Below are 15,857 nucleotides of genomic sequence, written 5' to 3'. Positions count from 1 at the left end.
ATTTATGATAAATTTAATTTTCCGTTAAAAGAAATAATATATGATAGTAATTGTTTGCATTAATGTACCAAATCTCCGAAAATTTGGAAATGATGTCGCAATTTTTTTGCTTTATTGACTGATTTAGACCTACTTTGGCAAGGCTTAGATCCAATCGGAACCGTTGATCACCTCAGAAAATTAATCACATTCCATGATCATTCTTATCCACCCTTTATTTCTACCATGCAGGGAAAAAGAACTAAACAAGAAAATACACAAACCGTTGATCGCCTCATCAAAATGTCCATACTTCACAATGAGCCATAGAGTTTATCATCTGCATGGAAACATACCAAATCAGAGCCATAATATTTGACAAATAGATACAATAGAATAATTTATTTCCTCTAATATCAAACATTCCGTTTTCACCACCCACTGATCCCCTATATATAGAGCCATACCCTTAATCTTCAAAACCCATCTTGCAAGACTCAGTATTGTGTTCTTTCTTCTTTCTTTTATAAAAAATCTTGTTTCTTTCTCTTCCTTTGAATCCCAAGATGGCACCAGAAGCAACAACCAAAACTGTGAGTGTCCCTAAGAGAGCCTATGTGACCTTCTTGGCTGGCAATGGTGACTATGTGAAGGGAGTGGTTGGTTTGGCTAAGGGTCTGAGAAAGGCCAAGTCAGCCTATCCTCTTGTAGTGGCCATTTTGCCTGATGTGCCTGAGGAGCACCGTCGCATACTTGAATCTCAAGACTGTATTGTCCGTGAGATTGTGCCTTTGAGCCCTCCGGAGAATTATGCTCATCAATTTGCTATGGCATACTATGTCATTAACTATTCTAAACTTCGTATTTGGGAGGTAAATCTTTTGCTTATGAACCCTTGTTATGTTTTTCATGGTGCACATCACGCAAGCCATAAAGTCTTTCCTATCTAAAACATTATTATATATATATATATATATATATTTTTTTTTTTTCTTTATTTAATATTTCTTTTACTTCTTGATTAAAGAAAAAAAGTCTTTTTTTTTTTAGGAAAAATAAAAAAACAGTCTTTATTGCAAAGGTTAGGATGTGATTGCTATATATTGTAAGATAAAATCAATATTTGATTTGGTTATTGGTACGTATAGTTTGTGGAGTATGACAAGATGATCTACTTGGATGGTGACATACAAGTGTTTGACAACATTGATCACCTGTTTGACTTGCCGGATGGGCACTTTTATGCTGTGATGGACTGCTTTTGTGAGAATATATGGATCAATTCTACTCAACACAACATTGGCTATTGCCAGCAGTGTCCAGAAAGGGTTCAGTGGCCAGTTGAGATGGGCTCTCCTCCTCCACTTTACTTCAATGCAGGCATGTTTGTTTATGAGCCTAAGCTTTCAACTTACCATGATCTCTTGGAGACTGTCAAAGTCACTCCTCCAACTTTATTTGCTGAGCAGGTAACATTTTTAATGGTTGGCACTATTTTTAATTTGTTCTTGTTCGTTTATCTTATTGATTTTGTAACCATCATTAATTCCCATCTTTCTTTATTTGTTTCACTTAAAAATACACTGTTTTGGGCAATGTTTTGCAGGACTTCCTTAACATGTACTTCAAGGATATATATAAGCCCATCCCTCCCATATACAACTTTGTTTTAGCCATGCTTTGGCGTCACCCCGAAAATTTCAACTTTGATGAAATAAAAGTTGCTCACTATTGTGCTGCGGTATGTTAATAAAGATTAACTTTTGGTTGCTTTCAATTAGTACACCTTTTAATTAGGTTAGTATGATTGCTAATCAATTGAGTACATTTTCATGATAAAGGGTTCAAAGCCTTGGAGGTACACAGGAAAAGAAGAAAACATGCAAAGAGAAGACATCAAGATACTGATTAAGAAATGGTGGGACATTTATGAGGACGAGTCTTTGGATTACAAGAATGTCATTGCTGTTTCAAAAGCTCAACCTGTCTTTGAGGCCCTACAGCTAGAGGAGATTGATGTGGTTGATAACATGGATGCTCCATCGGCTGCTTGAATAGTTTTACTAGTAGTGCTAAGTTCTACCACTGTCTTAATATTAGAAGAAGACAAGTAGGGTAGTTTGCTATGTTATAGTAGCAACCTTGGCCGTTGGATATTGCCAAGTAAATAATGTGGGAACAATGCTTTTTTTTTTTTTATGTTGATTTAAGCCTGATCATTTATTTAATTTGAATGGATACCAGTTACTGGTAAATGGTGCGTTCTCCGCTTCTCTCTTCTTCCTTTCTCAGGTGTTTCGCTTGCGTTCTTTAATTTCATCCCCTTATATTCCTGTTTTTCTATCAATCTAGGTAGGATAAAAAAGCTACAAAATTTTATGAAGGTTTCCGAACTTCGAAAAGGGGTTGTTGCCTTGTTGCGGGTAATTCATCTCTACGTACGATTTGGTAGTTTCTTAATTTCTCTGTTTTTGTCATCAGCGTGTAATCTTCTGTATATTACTAAAAATTTTAGATTTGGGTTTGACTTTATTTTTTGGATTGATTAGTAGCCGCAAAAATGAGGGAAGATTGAACAAAAATTTAAAATTTCTGATTTCCTGCAGTCTAATAAAAAATCTTAAAAGACAGTCCTTATGGGGACTAAGGAAATTGGCATAATAGCCATCCTTATTTAGTTTATTAAATAATTATTTTTTTGAATTAATCGTTGGACATTTTTTTAATTAAAAGAAAAAAGAAAAAAAAACTATTTAAAGTATTAATAAAAAATTAAATAGTTTTGACTCTAAAAGAATTTAAATAATTTTAAAATTATTTGATTCTTTCCTTAAAAATAAAATTTGATTATTCCCTTAAAAAAATTTGATTAATTTCTCATAAAAAAAAGTACTAATAAAATAAGACGCTAACCCAAGTTCTTGGTCATTGCCATTACGTCCAGCTGCTAAAGCCAAAATGGGCATTGCCATGAGCAGGGCCATAGGCTAGCATTTTCTCTTTCGACCCAACCGACCTAGCCCATTAACTGGTCAACAAGCCGCTATGCCTAGCCTATTAGGCCTATGAGCCCAGTAAAAATGGGTAAGGCTAGCCAGACCCAACCCATTTACAATCTTTGTCTAGATGAAACTTGACAGCTCTAGGTTTACAGTAAGTCCATTGAACTTATCACTTGAGTATCCTTAAAGGGATTGATAGTGTGATAAGAGAAATTAAAAAGCAAGACCATTTCCTAAAAATAAGCCATTCTAAATATATATTTGGTAGTTCGAGTAATATTACTATTCATAATTCAATTTATAATATTTAGAGCACTCATATCAGTGGGTGTATAATAGAAAAAAGATGTAAAATTTACTCATTTTAGCCAAGAAATACTCACATTACTGATTGTAAAAGTGTGCAAATTTACAAAATTGCTACAGTATCCATGTATATTTACATGGCTATTGTAGCTTGGAATTTTATTATTTTTTTCTTCCACTGTCCCATGTCAAATTTGCTTTCTCTCTCTTCCCTTTGCTTTTTATCAATCTCACACTCTCTTTCTCTTTTTTCTTTATTTCTCTCTCTCTCTCTCTCTCTCTCTCTTCCACTAATAAACTTGTTGAACACCACAATTGAGTATGGTGATTATATGGGCTCGTCGGTGTGTTGGGGGGACTTGGAATCATCGCTTAAAGTCGTTGATCAATCCTATTGGTGGATTGGGTTCTTAGGTTTTTACGGATCTAGTTGCTGATGTGTTTTGGGTTGATTTGTGATGGCGGGGTAGGATGTTGATTAGACCACCATGAGTGAGAATAGTGATTATGCAAGCTCATCAGTCCGTGGGAGAACCTAGAATCGTCGACTAGTTGTGGAGGATCTGTGCAATGGGTGAATCGGTTATGGAGGAGGAGAGAGAGAGTCTTGGGTTTAGAAAAGAAGAAGAGACTGGTTGTGGAGGAGGAGAGAGAGAGCCTTAGGTTTGGAAGGAAGAAGAGTCTGGTTGTGGAGGAGAGAGAGTTTGGAAAGGAAGAAGAGAGTGATTTCGAAAAGAGAGACTAAGAGATGTGGTTTTTGGTTGAAAAGAGAGGGAGATATGATTTTGGAAAATAATAAAAAAATTTATAAAGAAATAATATTTTAATTAAATGTAGTGTAAAAGAGATAATTTTATGTTTAGTTTTTATTTTTATTTTTTTTAAGTGAGTATGTAAAATAGAAAAATTAAGTTTTTATGCTAAAATAGACAAAAATATTTACAAGAACTTGATGCGAATGCTCTTACATCTCCTTATTATTTTTCTTATAAAATAAATTTTTTGGATAAATCAAGAAAGATTTTATTTCCAAAATAGCATCAATTTTGAGTGGACATCAAGGAGCCGGACTTAAATGAAGTGAAAATTTATGCATAGGTGTAAGGTCATAAATCAAAATTTTATATGTATTAATATGTTGTGTTGTAATTGTTCCCTAATCAAAATTTTAACTATAATTCCCATGGGATATTTTTTAGTAACTAGATAAAACTTAAGTTTAGTATAATTTACTTCAATTTTTGTTAAATTCATAAAATGATTAAATTATAACAATTTTAAACCATATATAGCAATCGTTTATGCTTTTAAAATTTTATAGCTTAACTTGAAATAATATCAAATTTGAAGTTTATATATACTATACACATATACACACACTAATTATTTCCAAATTTTGTTACTTATACACTTATTTTATGAAGAATAATATTTTCTTCCTCTGTTAAAAATTTCAAATCTTTAAGAGGGAGTTTCACACATACACATTTAGAGTAAGATAGGAACGGACCCATGATTTCAAGATATGGGAGATTAGGGTATAAGAAAAAGAAAAAAACTTCAAATAAGTATCCATATAGTATTAATGAACTATCAACCTTGACAAATACCCAAAATCATTATTTTTGAATACATTAAGGTGCATTTATCTACCAATAAAAATAAAAGACACAAAACATCATTGGTTTTTATTTTGTTATTTTTTTAAAAATCTTTTAATAAATTTTTTTAATATTTTGGGTTAAGGTTTTACATGGGTTTGAGCCAGACAAGATTAGGTTGGACTGATCATTTTGAAAGGGAAGGCGTCAAGCTACTTGGTAGAGGAGCCTAAATTTAATTTAATTTTTTTCATTAGGCCCATAGGGGACTGGGCTCCTTTGGGCCTCCTCCTTAGTTCGTCCTTGAAGTAGAATTTCTATCATAAATAAATAAATTCATTTTTTTTTAAAATTTGTTTTTCTTTCATAGCTTATAAATATCGGAGAAAAAAAAAACTTAATAAAATATAAAAAGAAATTATTTTTCTTTTTCAAATAAAGTTTGGGATATAATAAAGATATATGAGAAAACACATAAAGAAATGTGTGCATATATATATATATATATATGCTTGGGGTATTTGCCCTCTTTAGAATTTTGCCTCTTTCTTCTCCTCCTCACTCCAGAGAGCTCAAAAGGCTGTACATGGTATCAAAAATTCTAAATTATCAAAAATCAGATAGTGGTGCTAGAGGCAAATAGCTAGTGAGAAAATTGCCCTAAGAGGGTGTTTGTTCAATGAAACATAGAAATTGGCTGATGGTAGGCGAGACTCACCTTTATGTGAGAGGGAGAGAAAATACTTTCAGAGTACTCAAATAACAGCTCATTTTTATGGCTCTGTCACATCACTACTAGAAATTACCGGTATGTGTTTTCAAACCAGAGGATTTGGTAGATGTTTGTTTTATTTAATTAAGTCTCGTACTATAAAATTTGGAACTCCAATCATGAATATGATCATGAATATTGTTTATATTTAACTATTCCGCAGGTTTTCAGACACAATTTGTGCAACATGACGAGGCTTCCCACCTGCTATTTTTGAACATTAAAGTTCTTTGAGCAATGTACTTTGCGGTAATTACCCCTTATTTGTTTGTGATATTTTCTTAGGTTGCCTCTTATACATACAAGAGTACTTAGTGAAATATTATCGAGCAGAGGTTTCCATACACAATATATAGATTCTCAATTTTGATTAGGAAATTGACACTTATGACTTTCTTCTTGTGCTTCTGAAACGGACATTATGGCATGTGCTGCATGCAAAATCATGAAAAAAGGATGCAAACATATATAATTGTCCTTTCGCAGATTTTTTTTGCACGTCAAGATACAGAGAAGTTTCTGAAACTCAAACATCATTACCCACTACCCAGTCAAATTGATGAGAAAAAAGTTGAGTGATGCTAATACTACTAAGAAATACAAGGAACTGCTTGTACAAGAGTGGTATGCCTAATGCGTGCGTCAATGCTAAAGGCAAAGAAAAGCAAGCAGGAACGTCCTCTTCAAACAATGAAAAGAAAGAATTGCAAGCTTCAAAATGTCAAGCTTCAAAATGTCAAGCAGCTGCCTCCACCTCGAACATGGAAGTCACTACTCAAAAGAAAGAATGGCTCTAATGTTAGGGGGATTGAGAATATGTCATGACAGTGGTAGAATGCTCTTGGTATAGTGAACTAACCACACAATTCATCAGGTGAATCCCCCGCCGATATACAAAGAACTCCAACTACTGCCCATTACTTTATTTTAATGGTAATAGAACACCACCACATGGAAACAAGGTTGAACAGAACACAAACCTGTGGCTTGGCTAGAAGAAGCACATCATGATCAATACCAGAACATCAAAAACTATCGTTCTAAATTTGTAAGTAAAAAGCTCAACAAAAACATGAACAATTTCACAAAAACTAGCAATCACAGAGGTTCAAAAAATCCATCTAGGAACTTTCGCAACATTGACGAGTCATTGTAAATTTTCCTAGAACAAATAGACAACAAAACGAGAAATAGCTGAGATGTTATTGTAAAAAACCCTACTTAAACCCTAAACTAGCTCTCACTCTACAAAAATTAATAACCAAACTTCATCCAAATTTCTATCACAATTCCAATACATAACAAATCAACAATTTACTGATCCATCAACAAATTATGGAGATTGAAGAGGAATGACTTCACATGTCTAACACATATTGCTTTCATGTTCAGATTACAAGAAAATAAGGAATGCCGTGCAATGCATAAGTTATCTTATGCCGTCAACGTTTACATTCAATCTCGTTGCCCATCTCGTCTGCCAGTTAATACTATCATGCATAACATCTAGTAATAGAGGCAGCCTCTACAGCTTTGTAGAGGAAGATATGGATTGAATGCCTGTAATTTATTAGAATTTGGACCAAATTGTGTATGTGAAATATATAAAATTATTCGTCGTTGCAAATTAGTCAGTAGCAAATAACAAAAGAATATATATATATATATATATATTATCTTTTTTTTTCCTTACCATATGAGTTCCACACACTTTGAAAATGAAGATGTATATTGGTCACATAAAATAATTATTTAAAAAAGTGCTATATCCACAATACTTTCACAATAATCATATGTGGTAAGTTATTATTTACTCTAATTTAAATCCATAACTTAAATTACTTTTTTGTGCACCCATAACAACCTGCCACTTACTACCATCACTTACAACCATGCACCCATAGCGCAATGGTCACTTTACAAGTATAAGGGCTTGTAAGGTGATTCAAGTCTCTAGAAAAGAGATTCACTCACATTACACATACATACTTAAATTAGACTAGAGTAAAATTTCTATTTTGTATCTAAAAACAACCTACCGCTTAAGATTTATTGTGAAAGTGGAGGACTTTAAATATTTGTTGTGAAAGTGGAGGAATTGATTTAGTATCATGGAAGAAAAAATTGCCCTGTCGATCTATAAGATAAGGCAGTATAAATTTTTCAAGTCAAGCTAGCTCTATATTCCATATGACAATTAAATTAACATTCTTTAAGGGAAGAAGTTCACCTACAAAACAGGTTGCTGGAAAATTCCTCCAGGATGAAAAGGCAATTAATTAATATACATAACTCCTACTTCTGCATAGTTCAAAAAAGATGATTGATAAGTAACCTTAACCTCAATTTGGAAAAGTTGATTCCTTAACTCAAATTCGCTTGGACAAAATGCACTGAGGGAACTTAAATCGCACATGTAAGTCCATATGATTACTACATAGAAAGTTTGAGTTCTTGAAAATTGGAGAAAACAAATATGGGATTGCCTCCTTCCTATGGTTGGGAAGGTTTGAATCTTAACACCCTAAGCATAACCAAATGATTTGACTTGACACTAAAATGCAGAATAAGAGTGTAGAGAAGAAATGTTAACTAATTACTTCAATCCTTTAGTCCCTGTAGATTTTTAACAAAACATAATGTCAAATTATTAGAATGCTTGCATCCTTAGATAAAACAATGTTGCTTTGAATTACCTAGGGTTACAGAGGTTATCAAAAGCATCCCCTTTCAAAAACAACAGTTGCCCCCATTCCAAAGCCTACATTTCAATTAAAAACATTCGTAATGAGTGGCATACCCTTGCAAATAAACATGCTTGCACTTGCACATCATTTACACACAGAGAAGGGAAATAGAGTACCTATACACATTAATATCACTCCAAAACAGCAGTCTTTTCCACAATGCTTCATCTCATGCAATAGAGTAGCAACATAGCGAGCACATGTAATAGACACAATAGTCAAACAAATTTCTTTGTTGATAAAAGACAATCTCCATACTATGTTGAAGCTCCAACTAAAGTCTAAGACAACAATTTAAGCCTGTCACCAATAGCATCTTCATGAGACACTTGTGATGCAATACTAAGTAACTCAAACAAGAAGCTTAAGAATTACCATATAACATCATGCTTGCATCTACTATTTATCTTGCGAATTTAGGTGCATGTTATATATATATATATATATATATATATATATCTTGTAATATCAGCGCTTCAAAATTATAGATAGTGTAATCTAACTTATTTTGAATTTTCTAGAATATACTTGTAGCACATCCATTCACATTGACTTTTTCTGGATCAAGTTCTAGCTTGTTAGAACAAGCTACAAATTGGGATACAAATGCCTACATAGTTGCAAATTTCCTAATTAATTATACATTCGCAGTTCCTAAACACAAATTAAGTATTTCTACAATAGTTTTATACCACATTAATCTCAAAAAAGTCAATATCATCAAGCTCTAAACCGGCAGCCTTGATAGCAACTAGAATGCCTTGATAGCAACTGGAATTGCAGTGACTGGGCCGACACCCATGATTGTGGGATCAACACCAATAGTAGCAAAAGTTCTGTAGGACCACCAGAAGGTAATTTTCTTAGTATATTAGAAGTAACAAGTTGAGTTCCCGCACGATGTGGGATTAGTTTTATCCAATATTTCGATAAGTTTTGCCAAAAATCTTGTAACTCAACTGATTAGCACCTCAATTTCCAATTGAAACATCCAGGATTCAAATCCTCACCCCCAACTATCGATGTATAAAAAAGATATTTCAATAAATTTCATTGTAAAAAATTGTAATCTTTAATTATTTTATATATAGACAAAATAGGAATACACTAAGAGTAGTATAGTGATTTGATCATATTATATATATGTGTTTACAAATTGAAAATTGCATGATATAGTAGCTAATATAGATAGGCATGTTTCATGCCTACTAAAAAATGCATATATCTTTCATTTTTTTTATTTTTTTTTATTTTTTTTATTTTTTACATTCTTGATTGTGTGTTACTAAAAAAAAAAATTCCCTTTTTGTTGGATATGGTTTCAATTGTTGCAAAAATAACTAAATTTGAGTAAAAATGCCATATTTCAAATCAATTGTTTCTCACATTTAAAAAAAAAAAAAAAACCAATTATTTCTGATATAAATCTTAGAAAAATGATATTAAAATTTCATTATGCTTAAAATAAGTAATATAACAAAATAAACATATTTATTATATTAGTAATCTTTCTAATTACATAGAATACATACTACCGTGTTAGTTCCACACAAACACATGAGCGTGCGTACGCACACACACACAAAGGAGTTAGGAAATTTAACGGATTAAGATTAATTTTAGTGAATTCACAAATATTTAATTTTTTTAAGACTTTTGTGACAATTGTTGTCAAAACAACTAAATATAAGTAAGAATGTCATATTCTAAATTTATAATTATTATTCCAACTAAAAATTATTTTCTATATAGAGTTTATAAAAAATAATTATATAAATTCATTTAAATATAAATTATTAATGTACTATAGTAGATAATTAATATATGCATTTACTCTATTGGCTAATTCAATGAATAAATACTTTAATATAAATGTAAATTTTGTTAAAGTAGAAAACTAAATAAAGAGAATTTCAAAGAATGCACTAGGTCTCTGCTTTTAAATATACTAGTAAGTTGCCCGTGCGATACATGGATTATTCAATGATATTTTATGTAAGACAGTTTTGGAAAATGTTGCACATATATTATAAAGAAAAAGTAAACTAAATTAGAGTAAAGAAACATATACATTTTGAGATATTAAAAATTAGTTTAGTAACTTCATTGCACTTTTGTAGCATTCTCAAGGTAATATTATTATTATTTTTGAAATCATGAAAACAAAAATAAATGCAAAAAAGTAACAGGACCATGAAAATCAACTAATTTGTGTTGTGTTCACAGACTACATACTATGAAATGAAAGCATGCCCAACTCTCTTACAGATTATTTAAAATCATGGTAGAATATGGCTTTACATTGCGCACTAAATATTCTCTCTACTTATACACAAAAAAAAAAAACAAAAATCCAACCAAATTACCCAAACTTACATCATATTTAAGCCCCTGTTTTAAAAATAAAAAATAAAAAAAATAGAAAATTATCCGTAGGGGTTTCGACGGTTTGATGGTAGTGGGAGGCCAGTATGACGGAGGTAGCAGTTAATAGTCCTTTTTTTTTTCTTTTTTTTTTAATACTAATATAGTGGCTCAAGCAATTAATGAGATAACAGTAAAAATAAGTCAATGTGAACTTTTTGGTAACAACAAAAAAAATCTAATGAAAAGAGGTAAAAAAATGTTAAATGTAAAATTAGAGTGCCACATGACAAGACCTCAAATACTCTTGCATGAGGTCTTTGCTTTTATGTATATATATTGATTTCAATTGTTTTGCATTAATTTATTGATGTTTGTTTGTCAGTTTGGTATTTTTTTTGGATAAGTGAAAAGAAAATCATAAAGTTTAATAGAAAAGGGGAAATAAATCCTCATTTACTAGATGGGTTAATTTAGTCTAGTAAATCATGATAAACGCTAAGTGATTAATTATCTACATCAAGGGTAAACCTCTCTCTCTCTCTCTCTCTCTCTCTCTCTCTCTCTCTCTCTCTCTCTCTCTCTCTCTCTCTCTCTCTCTCTCTCTCTATATATATATATATATATATAGATTGGTAACACATGCACCCTGTGGGTCTTGAACCCACAACCTCACCCTCCACCTAGCACATGCAAGGGGAGGGAGGAGAGGAGGAAAGGGAGATTCAAACAAGAGGCATCCATGTCTTGAGGCATGGTCCCACCCAGGGTGATACCCTAGGGTTCATAAAGAGTCAACTCTTAACATATAAAAACATGATGAATAAGGTTTCCAAGTTGAGGTTGTGAGAGAAGTATTCATTCTACGTGGAGTTGTAAGAACCTCTTTATTGTGTTTTGAATCCTGGAATATAGGATGGTAAGGTTAATGAACAATGTAAAACCATGACAAGGCAAATTAATGACAAAACCTCTTTACTGTGTTTCACTACATTGTCTCAAAGAGCCACTGAAATTACAGAGCATACTTATTAACTTACATGGTCATTTATTTGGGTGAGCACTGGTGGAAGATACTTCACTTCAAATTAATGTCCATGAAACTATTTGTGAAATTTGTTATTAACAAGAGAAACTAGGGACTAGTAAGTGGTGAGGCTTCCAACAAATATATGTAGACCAAACAGAAGTAGTGAGAATACCAATAGAAACCAAACACTATAATAAAGTAGGCTTCTGTGCATTAAAGTGACAATGTGAATATTGCCTATGTGCTAGACATTATTTGAGCAACTTCTAAGATAAATGAATAAGCATGATCTAGAAGTTACATACCTAAATACACCAAGGATGGGTAGTCCCTTTTGCATTGCAATGCTTCTCTTCATAAGGAGAACAGCCCCCACACCATCACTCACTTGGATAGAATTGCCTATGATAAAAGTACCAAATTATGAAATGGTATAGAATCGAACTAAAAATGTGATACGTTTATGAGAAAAATAATCATGCGTGTTATGTATCCAATACTAGCAGTGGTACTCCCATCTTTAAAAAAAGGCTGCAGCTCTGCCAGATCTGAAAATCTTACATTAGGTCAAATCCCATCTTCAATAGAGATTGTAACAGTCTTCTTGTCACTAGTTTTTGGATCTAAAATCTATTTTAAATGAAATAACCATGTATGCTCTTGCACAATAACAGTCTACTAGAACTGCAATAGAATAGTGAAATTCTTATCAAAGCCTAAAATTGAAATACAATAATGGATACCTTGGTTGGTACAGGAATAATTTCATCCTTAGATTTACCAGAGGTAATAGCAGCAGTAGCTCGTTGATGTGACTAGACCTAACAGGAAAAATTTAAGAAAATCAATAGAAAAAAAAATGCATTGGATCGCTTTGAACACTGAAAGGTTCATTCAACTTACTGCAGCTTGATCTTGTTCTTGCCTTGTTACACCAAAACGATGTACGACATTTTATGAGGTTATCTCCGTGGGAAGAAGGTAGTTTTGGTCTTGTTCAAAAATCTTTACCTATACTTATGAGGAAGATCATATGAGAACCTAATTATCCCGTCTTGTATTTTTCCAACAATCATATGCATATTAGTAAAAGGTGATGAGAGAGAAAGAGTGTACTTTGGGATTCACCGATCCTTCCCCTACCAATTGACTAGAAGTCATGGATTCCAAGCCAGCTCCAATGCCTGTATGAAATTAATAGAGACAAATCTTTATCTTTAACCCAAGAAAATAAAAAATACAAGAAGAAGACAAAGCAGTGTGGGGCATAGTGAATTATTAAGTCCGCCTGGAGCCTATTCCATTCTCACATGATTGTGTCCCATGTGTATGGGGCCCATCTTCATGCAAGAAGGTGGCAGACTCTACCAGGTGGCCCTAATAATTTCCCTTTGGGGGGATATGCTCTTTACCAATTTTATAAAATCCAGCTCTTATATTTGCAGCAACATTAGCAACTGCCTGAAGCCCAGATGAACATTGCCTATCCACAGTCCCAATAGGCACAGTTTCTACACAACACAATTGTGACATACATGAGCAATTAAACCTCTATAACTTCAAGGTTAACAAATTAAGGGCTGGAAAAGCAAAACCCACCAAGGAAACCAGCATATAATGCAACCATCTTACATTCAGTTAATCTTTGAGAATCGTAAGATCCTACTTTCCGAGTAAAAAAAAATAAAAAATAACCATTATTATAATTCATAATATATATTAAAGAAAAATTGAAAAAAAAATTAGTGAAATTACTAATAAAGTACCGAATTACAAATTACTACTGTAGGGACACGATTTATTTAACGGCCCAAGAATGACGTTGGGCTCGAATGCAAAGGGCCCCAACAATATGATTTGTAGAGAGTGGGCTTGAAAGGCATGACCTTGGACACAGGTGGACGGTTTCATCGTGGCATCTATGGAAGTTCTTATATGGGCGGGCTTGGCTTGACTAGCTAAGCCCTCCATTAGTACGGGTTGTAGGACTTAAGTCCTCGGACCGCGTCCGAGGAGCCTTATATCCTTCCCTTTCTCCCTTTTACCGGGGGAGGGACTCCCCTCTTTCTTTTGGGGGGTTTCTCCTTTTATACTAGTGTTTGTTTCCCCCTTTAGAGTCCACGTGTAAGTTTCACTTTTCTGGGGTGCAGACCTGTCCTGTCAACCCATACCTAGAGTGGTTTGGGGTCGTTGGGAAAATTAAAGGGTATGGTTTAGAGTATGAGCTTGTCAGATACAGGGTTTTGTATTATGATGTTGGCAGCTTTTTCCCTTGCTCTGCCCCTACACTCAGTTTGCCCCTTTCTTCAGGCATTTCGTGAGGTGCCGAGCATGAGGTCGTCCTCGGCAATGGCTCCCCTCGGCTTGGGCCCTGGGCCCTAATGTAGAGTGGGCCTGGGCCGCGAATTCTCTGCCCCCACAATAGCCCCTCAAAATCCTGCTGCCCGACTTTTAATCGGGGATGGGGGTTTTGGTAATGTTGGGCTTACATCATAGCTTGTTCAGATTCTGTACTTTACTAAGATTTGTGTTTTAACATTTACATGGGAGACGTGCCATATTAGAGGCATTCCTTTACCCACTCACGTGGAGTCCTTTGACGCTTCAATACTCAAGGCGCGCCTTCACGAGGATCTTCAGATCCTACGATTGCGAAGGGCATTGGAAATTGAGCCAACTCTACCTTGTCTGTAGCATTCCTTGGGAAGCTGCATGAATTGAATGCCCCCACCTTACCTCTTATATAAGTAGGATAAGAGGTTATTTTCCTTACACACAAACCTTTCGATTCTCTTCAAAATCATAACCCTTCAGCTATAATCACAGTTTTCGTCTTCAGTGCTATTCGCCCTTTGTGCAATATGTTTGAGACACGGACAGGGGTAAAGGAACTCCATCCGCCACAGAGGCGTCGGGTCCTTCCGAGACTCAAGGTAGCGTGGTCTGGGCAAGGGAGGCACAGATTCAAGAAAATCTTCCGTCTTGACAAAGGGGGAAATGGTATTTCTCCTTCTTTTAGTCAAAATCCGAAGCAGGTACTGGTCGCACCAGATTCTTGGTGCGTCAGAAGTAAAGTTTTCCGCCATCAGCCCCGTCTGCTATATCGCAGGCGTGGTTACGTGGAGGCCCATCAACTTCCGGCTGCCTGCACCTTTTCTTCGACGGTGCTGCCCTCAAGTTGGGTTCCCTGCACCTTTTCTTCAGCTGCGCTAGCCCGAAGTCGGGCTCTCTGCGCCTTTTCTTCAACGGTGCAAGCCCCGAGTTGGACTCTTTGGCTGCTTGAGTTATAGGCATGTAAAAGTGTTGAGGAATGGTTTCCTTGAACAACATCTTGGAACAGCAGCCAACCTCTCCTCTGCACTTCTTCCTCGGCTTTCTCTTTATTCTCTTGTATCTTTCTTTTCGCTTATGTAGTTAGTTTTAGTATAAGGTTATTCCAGCTTTTCATTGTACGCTGTACTATTTCTTTGTCTTAATAAAAGATGAATTTATTTCTTTGCAAATACTTTTCCTTTCTGCAGCAATTACTTTGTGAACGGGTGCGCTATGTATGTATCTTCCTTTAGTGATGCTTAAAGTAGGAAACCTTGAAACAGAACCTTACCAATTGAGATAACGGCTTAATGCCCTGTAATGCATGCGCGGCGACCGTCTGAGAACGATAAATACTAAATATTTCATCCGAGAGGGTAGCCGAGCAGCGAGGGACTTTAACTGTGTTTTGACAACGTATGGCCCTATATTGCAGTTGCACCAATTCCCTTGGTATTGAGGATCCGAGGGTAGGCTGGGGAATCCATGCAGTCCTGGGATTAGCCCAACTATCAAATGGGGAATTCTTTCTCGGGGTAGATTCTAAGGGCCATCTAACGTCCAGGTTGTGTCCAAACCCCGTATTGTCTCTTCTAAGTAGTTGGTTTCCCCAGAGGCTTGAGTCCGAGAACCATACAAGGCCTTGGTTCTGTCCAAAACTTGTAGTTTTCTTCTAAGTAGTTGGTTTCCCCAGAGGCTTGAGTCTGAGGACCATACAAGGCCTTGGTTCTGTCCAAAACTTGT

At 34.7% G+C, this 15,857-nt stretch overlaps 1 protein-coding gene and 1 pseudogene across 1 annotated transcript; one reads left to right on the top strand and one right to left on the bottom strand.

Annotated features, from left to right (window-relative positions):
- Positions 1 to 439: 439 nt before the first annotated feature.
- LOC126689725 (galactinol synthase 2) lies at positions 440 to 2,033 on the top strand. The gene is made up of 4 exons (XM_050384916.1): positions 440 to 851; positions 1,128 to 1,448; positions 1,586 to 1,720; positions 1,821 to 2,033. Exons 1-4 carry the CDS (start codon positions 546 to 548, stop codon positions 2,031 to 2,033), a joined length of 975 nt encoding a protein of 324 aa, XP_050240873.1. The 5' UTR covers positions 440 to 545.
- Positions 2,034 to 8,256: 6,223 nt separating this feature from the next.
- LOC126690216 (3-ketoacyl-CoA thiolase 2, peroxisomal-like) lies at positions 8,257 to 15,131 on the bottom strand (annotated as a pseudogene).
- Positions 15,132 to 15,857: the final 726 nt, after the last annotated feature.

The sequence above is a fragment of the Quercus robur genome, chromosome 6 (genome assembly GCF_932294415.1).
Source record: "Quercus robur chromosome 6, dhQueRobu3.1, whole genome shotgun sequence".
NCBI classification, from domain to species: domain Eukaryota; kingdom Viridiplantae; phylum Streptophyta; class Magnoliopsida; order Fagales; family Fagaceae; genus Quercus; species Quercus robur.
Note: the sequence above shows the minus strand (reverse complement) of the source record. Positions and strands in the feature narration are given on the sequence as shown.

Bases quoted from the DNA above. Each gene is read 5' to 3' on its own strand.
- LOC126689725 (XM_050384916.1), top strand. From the start codon at position 546: ATGGCACCAGAAGCAACAACCAAAACTGTGAGTGTCCCTAAGAGAGCC. The intron at 1,449-1,585 runs GTAACATTTTTA...AATGTTTTGCAG, and splicing joins CAACTTTATTTGCTGAGCAG to GACTTCCTTAACATGTACTT. The intron at 1,721-1,820 runs GTATGTTAATAA...TTCATGATAAAG, and splicing joins TTGCTCACTATTGTGCTGCG to GGTTCAAAGCCTTGGAGGTA.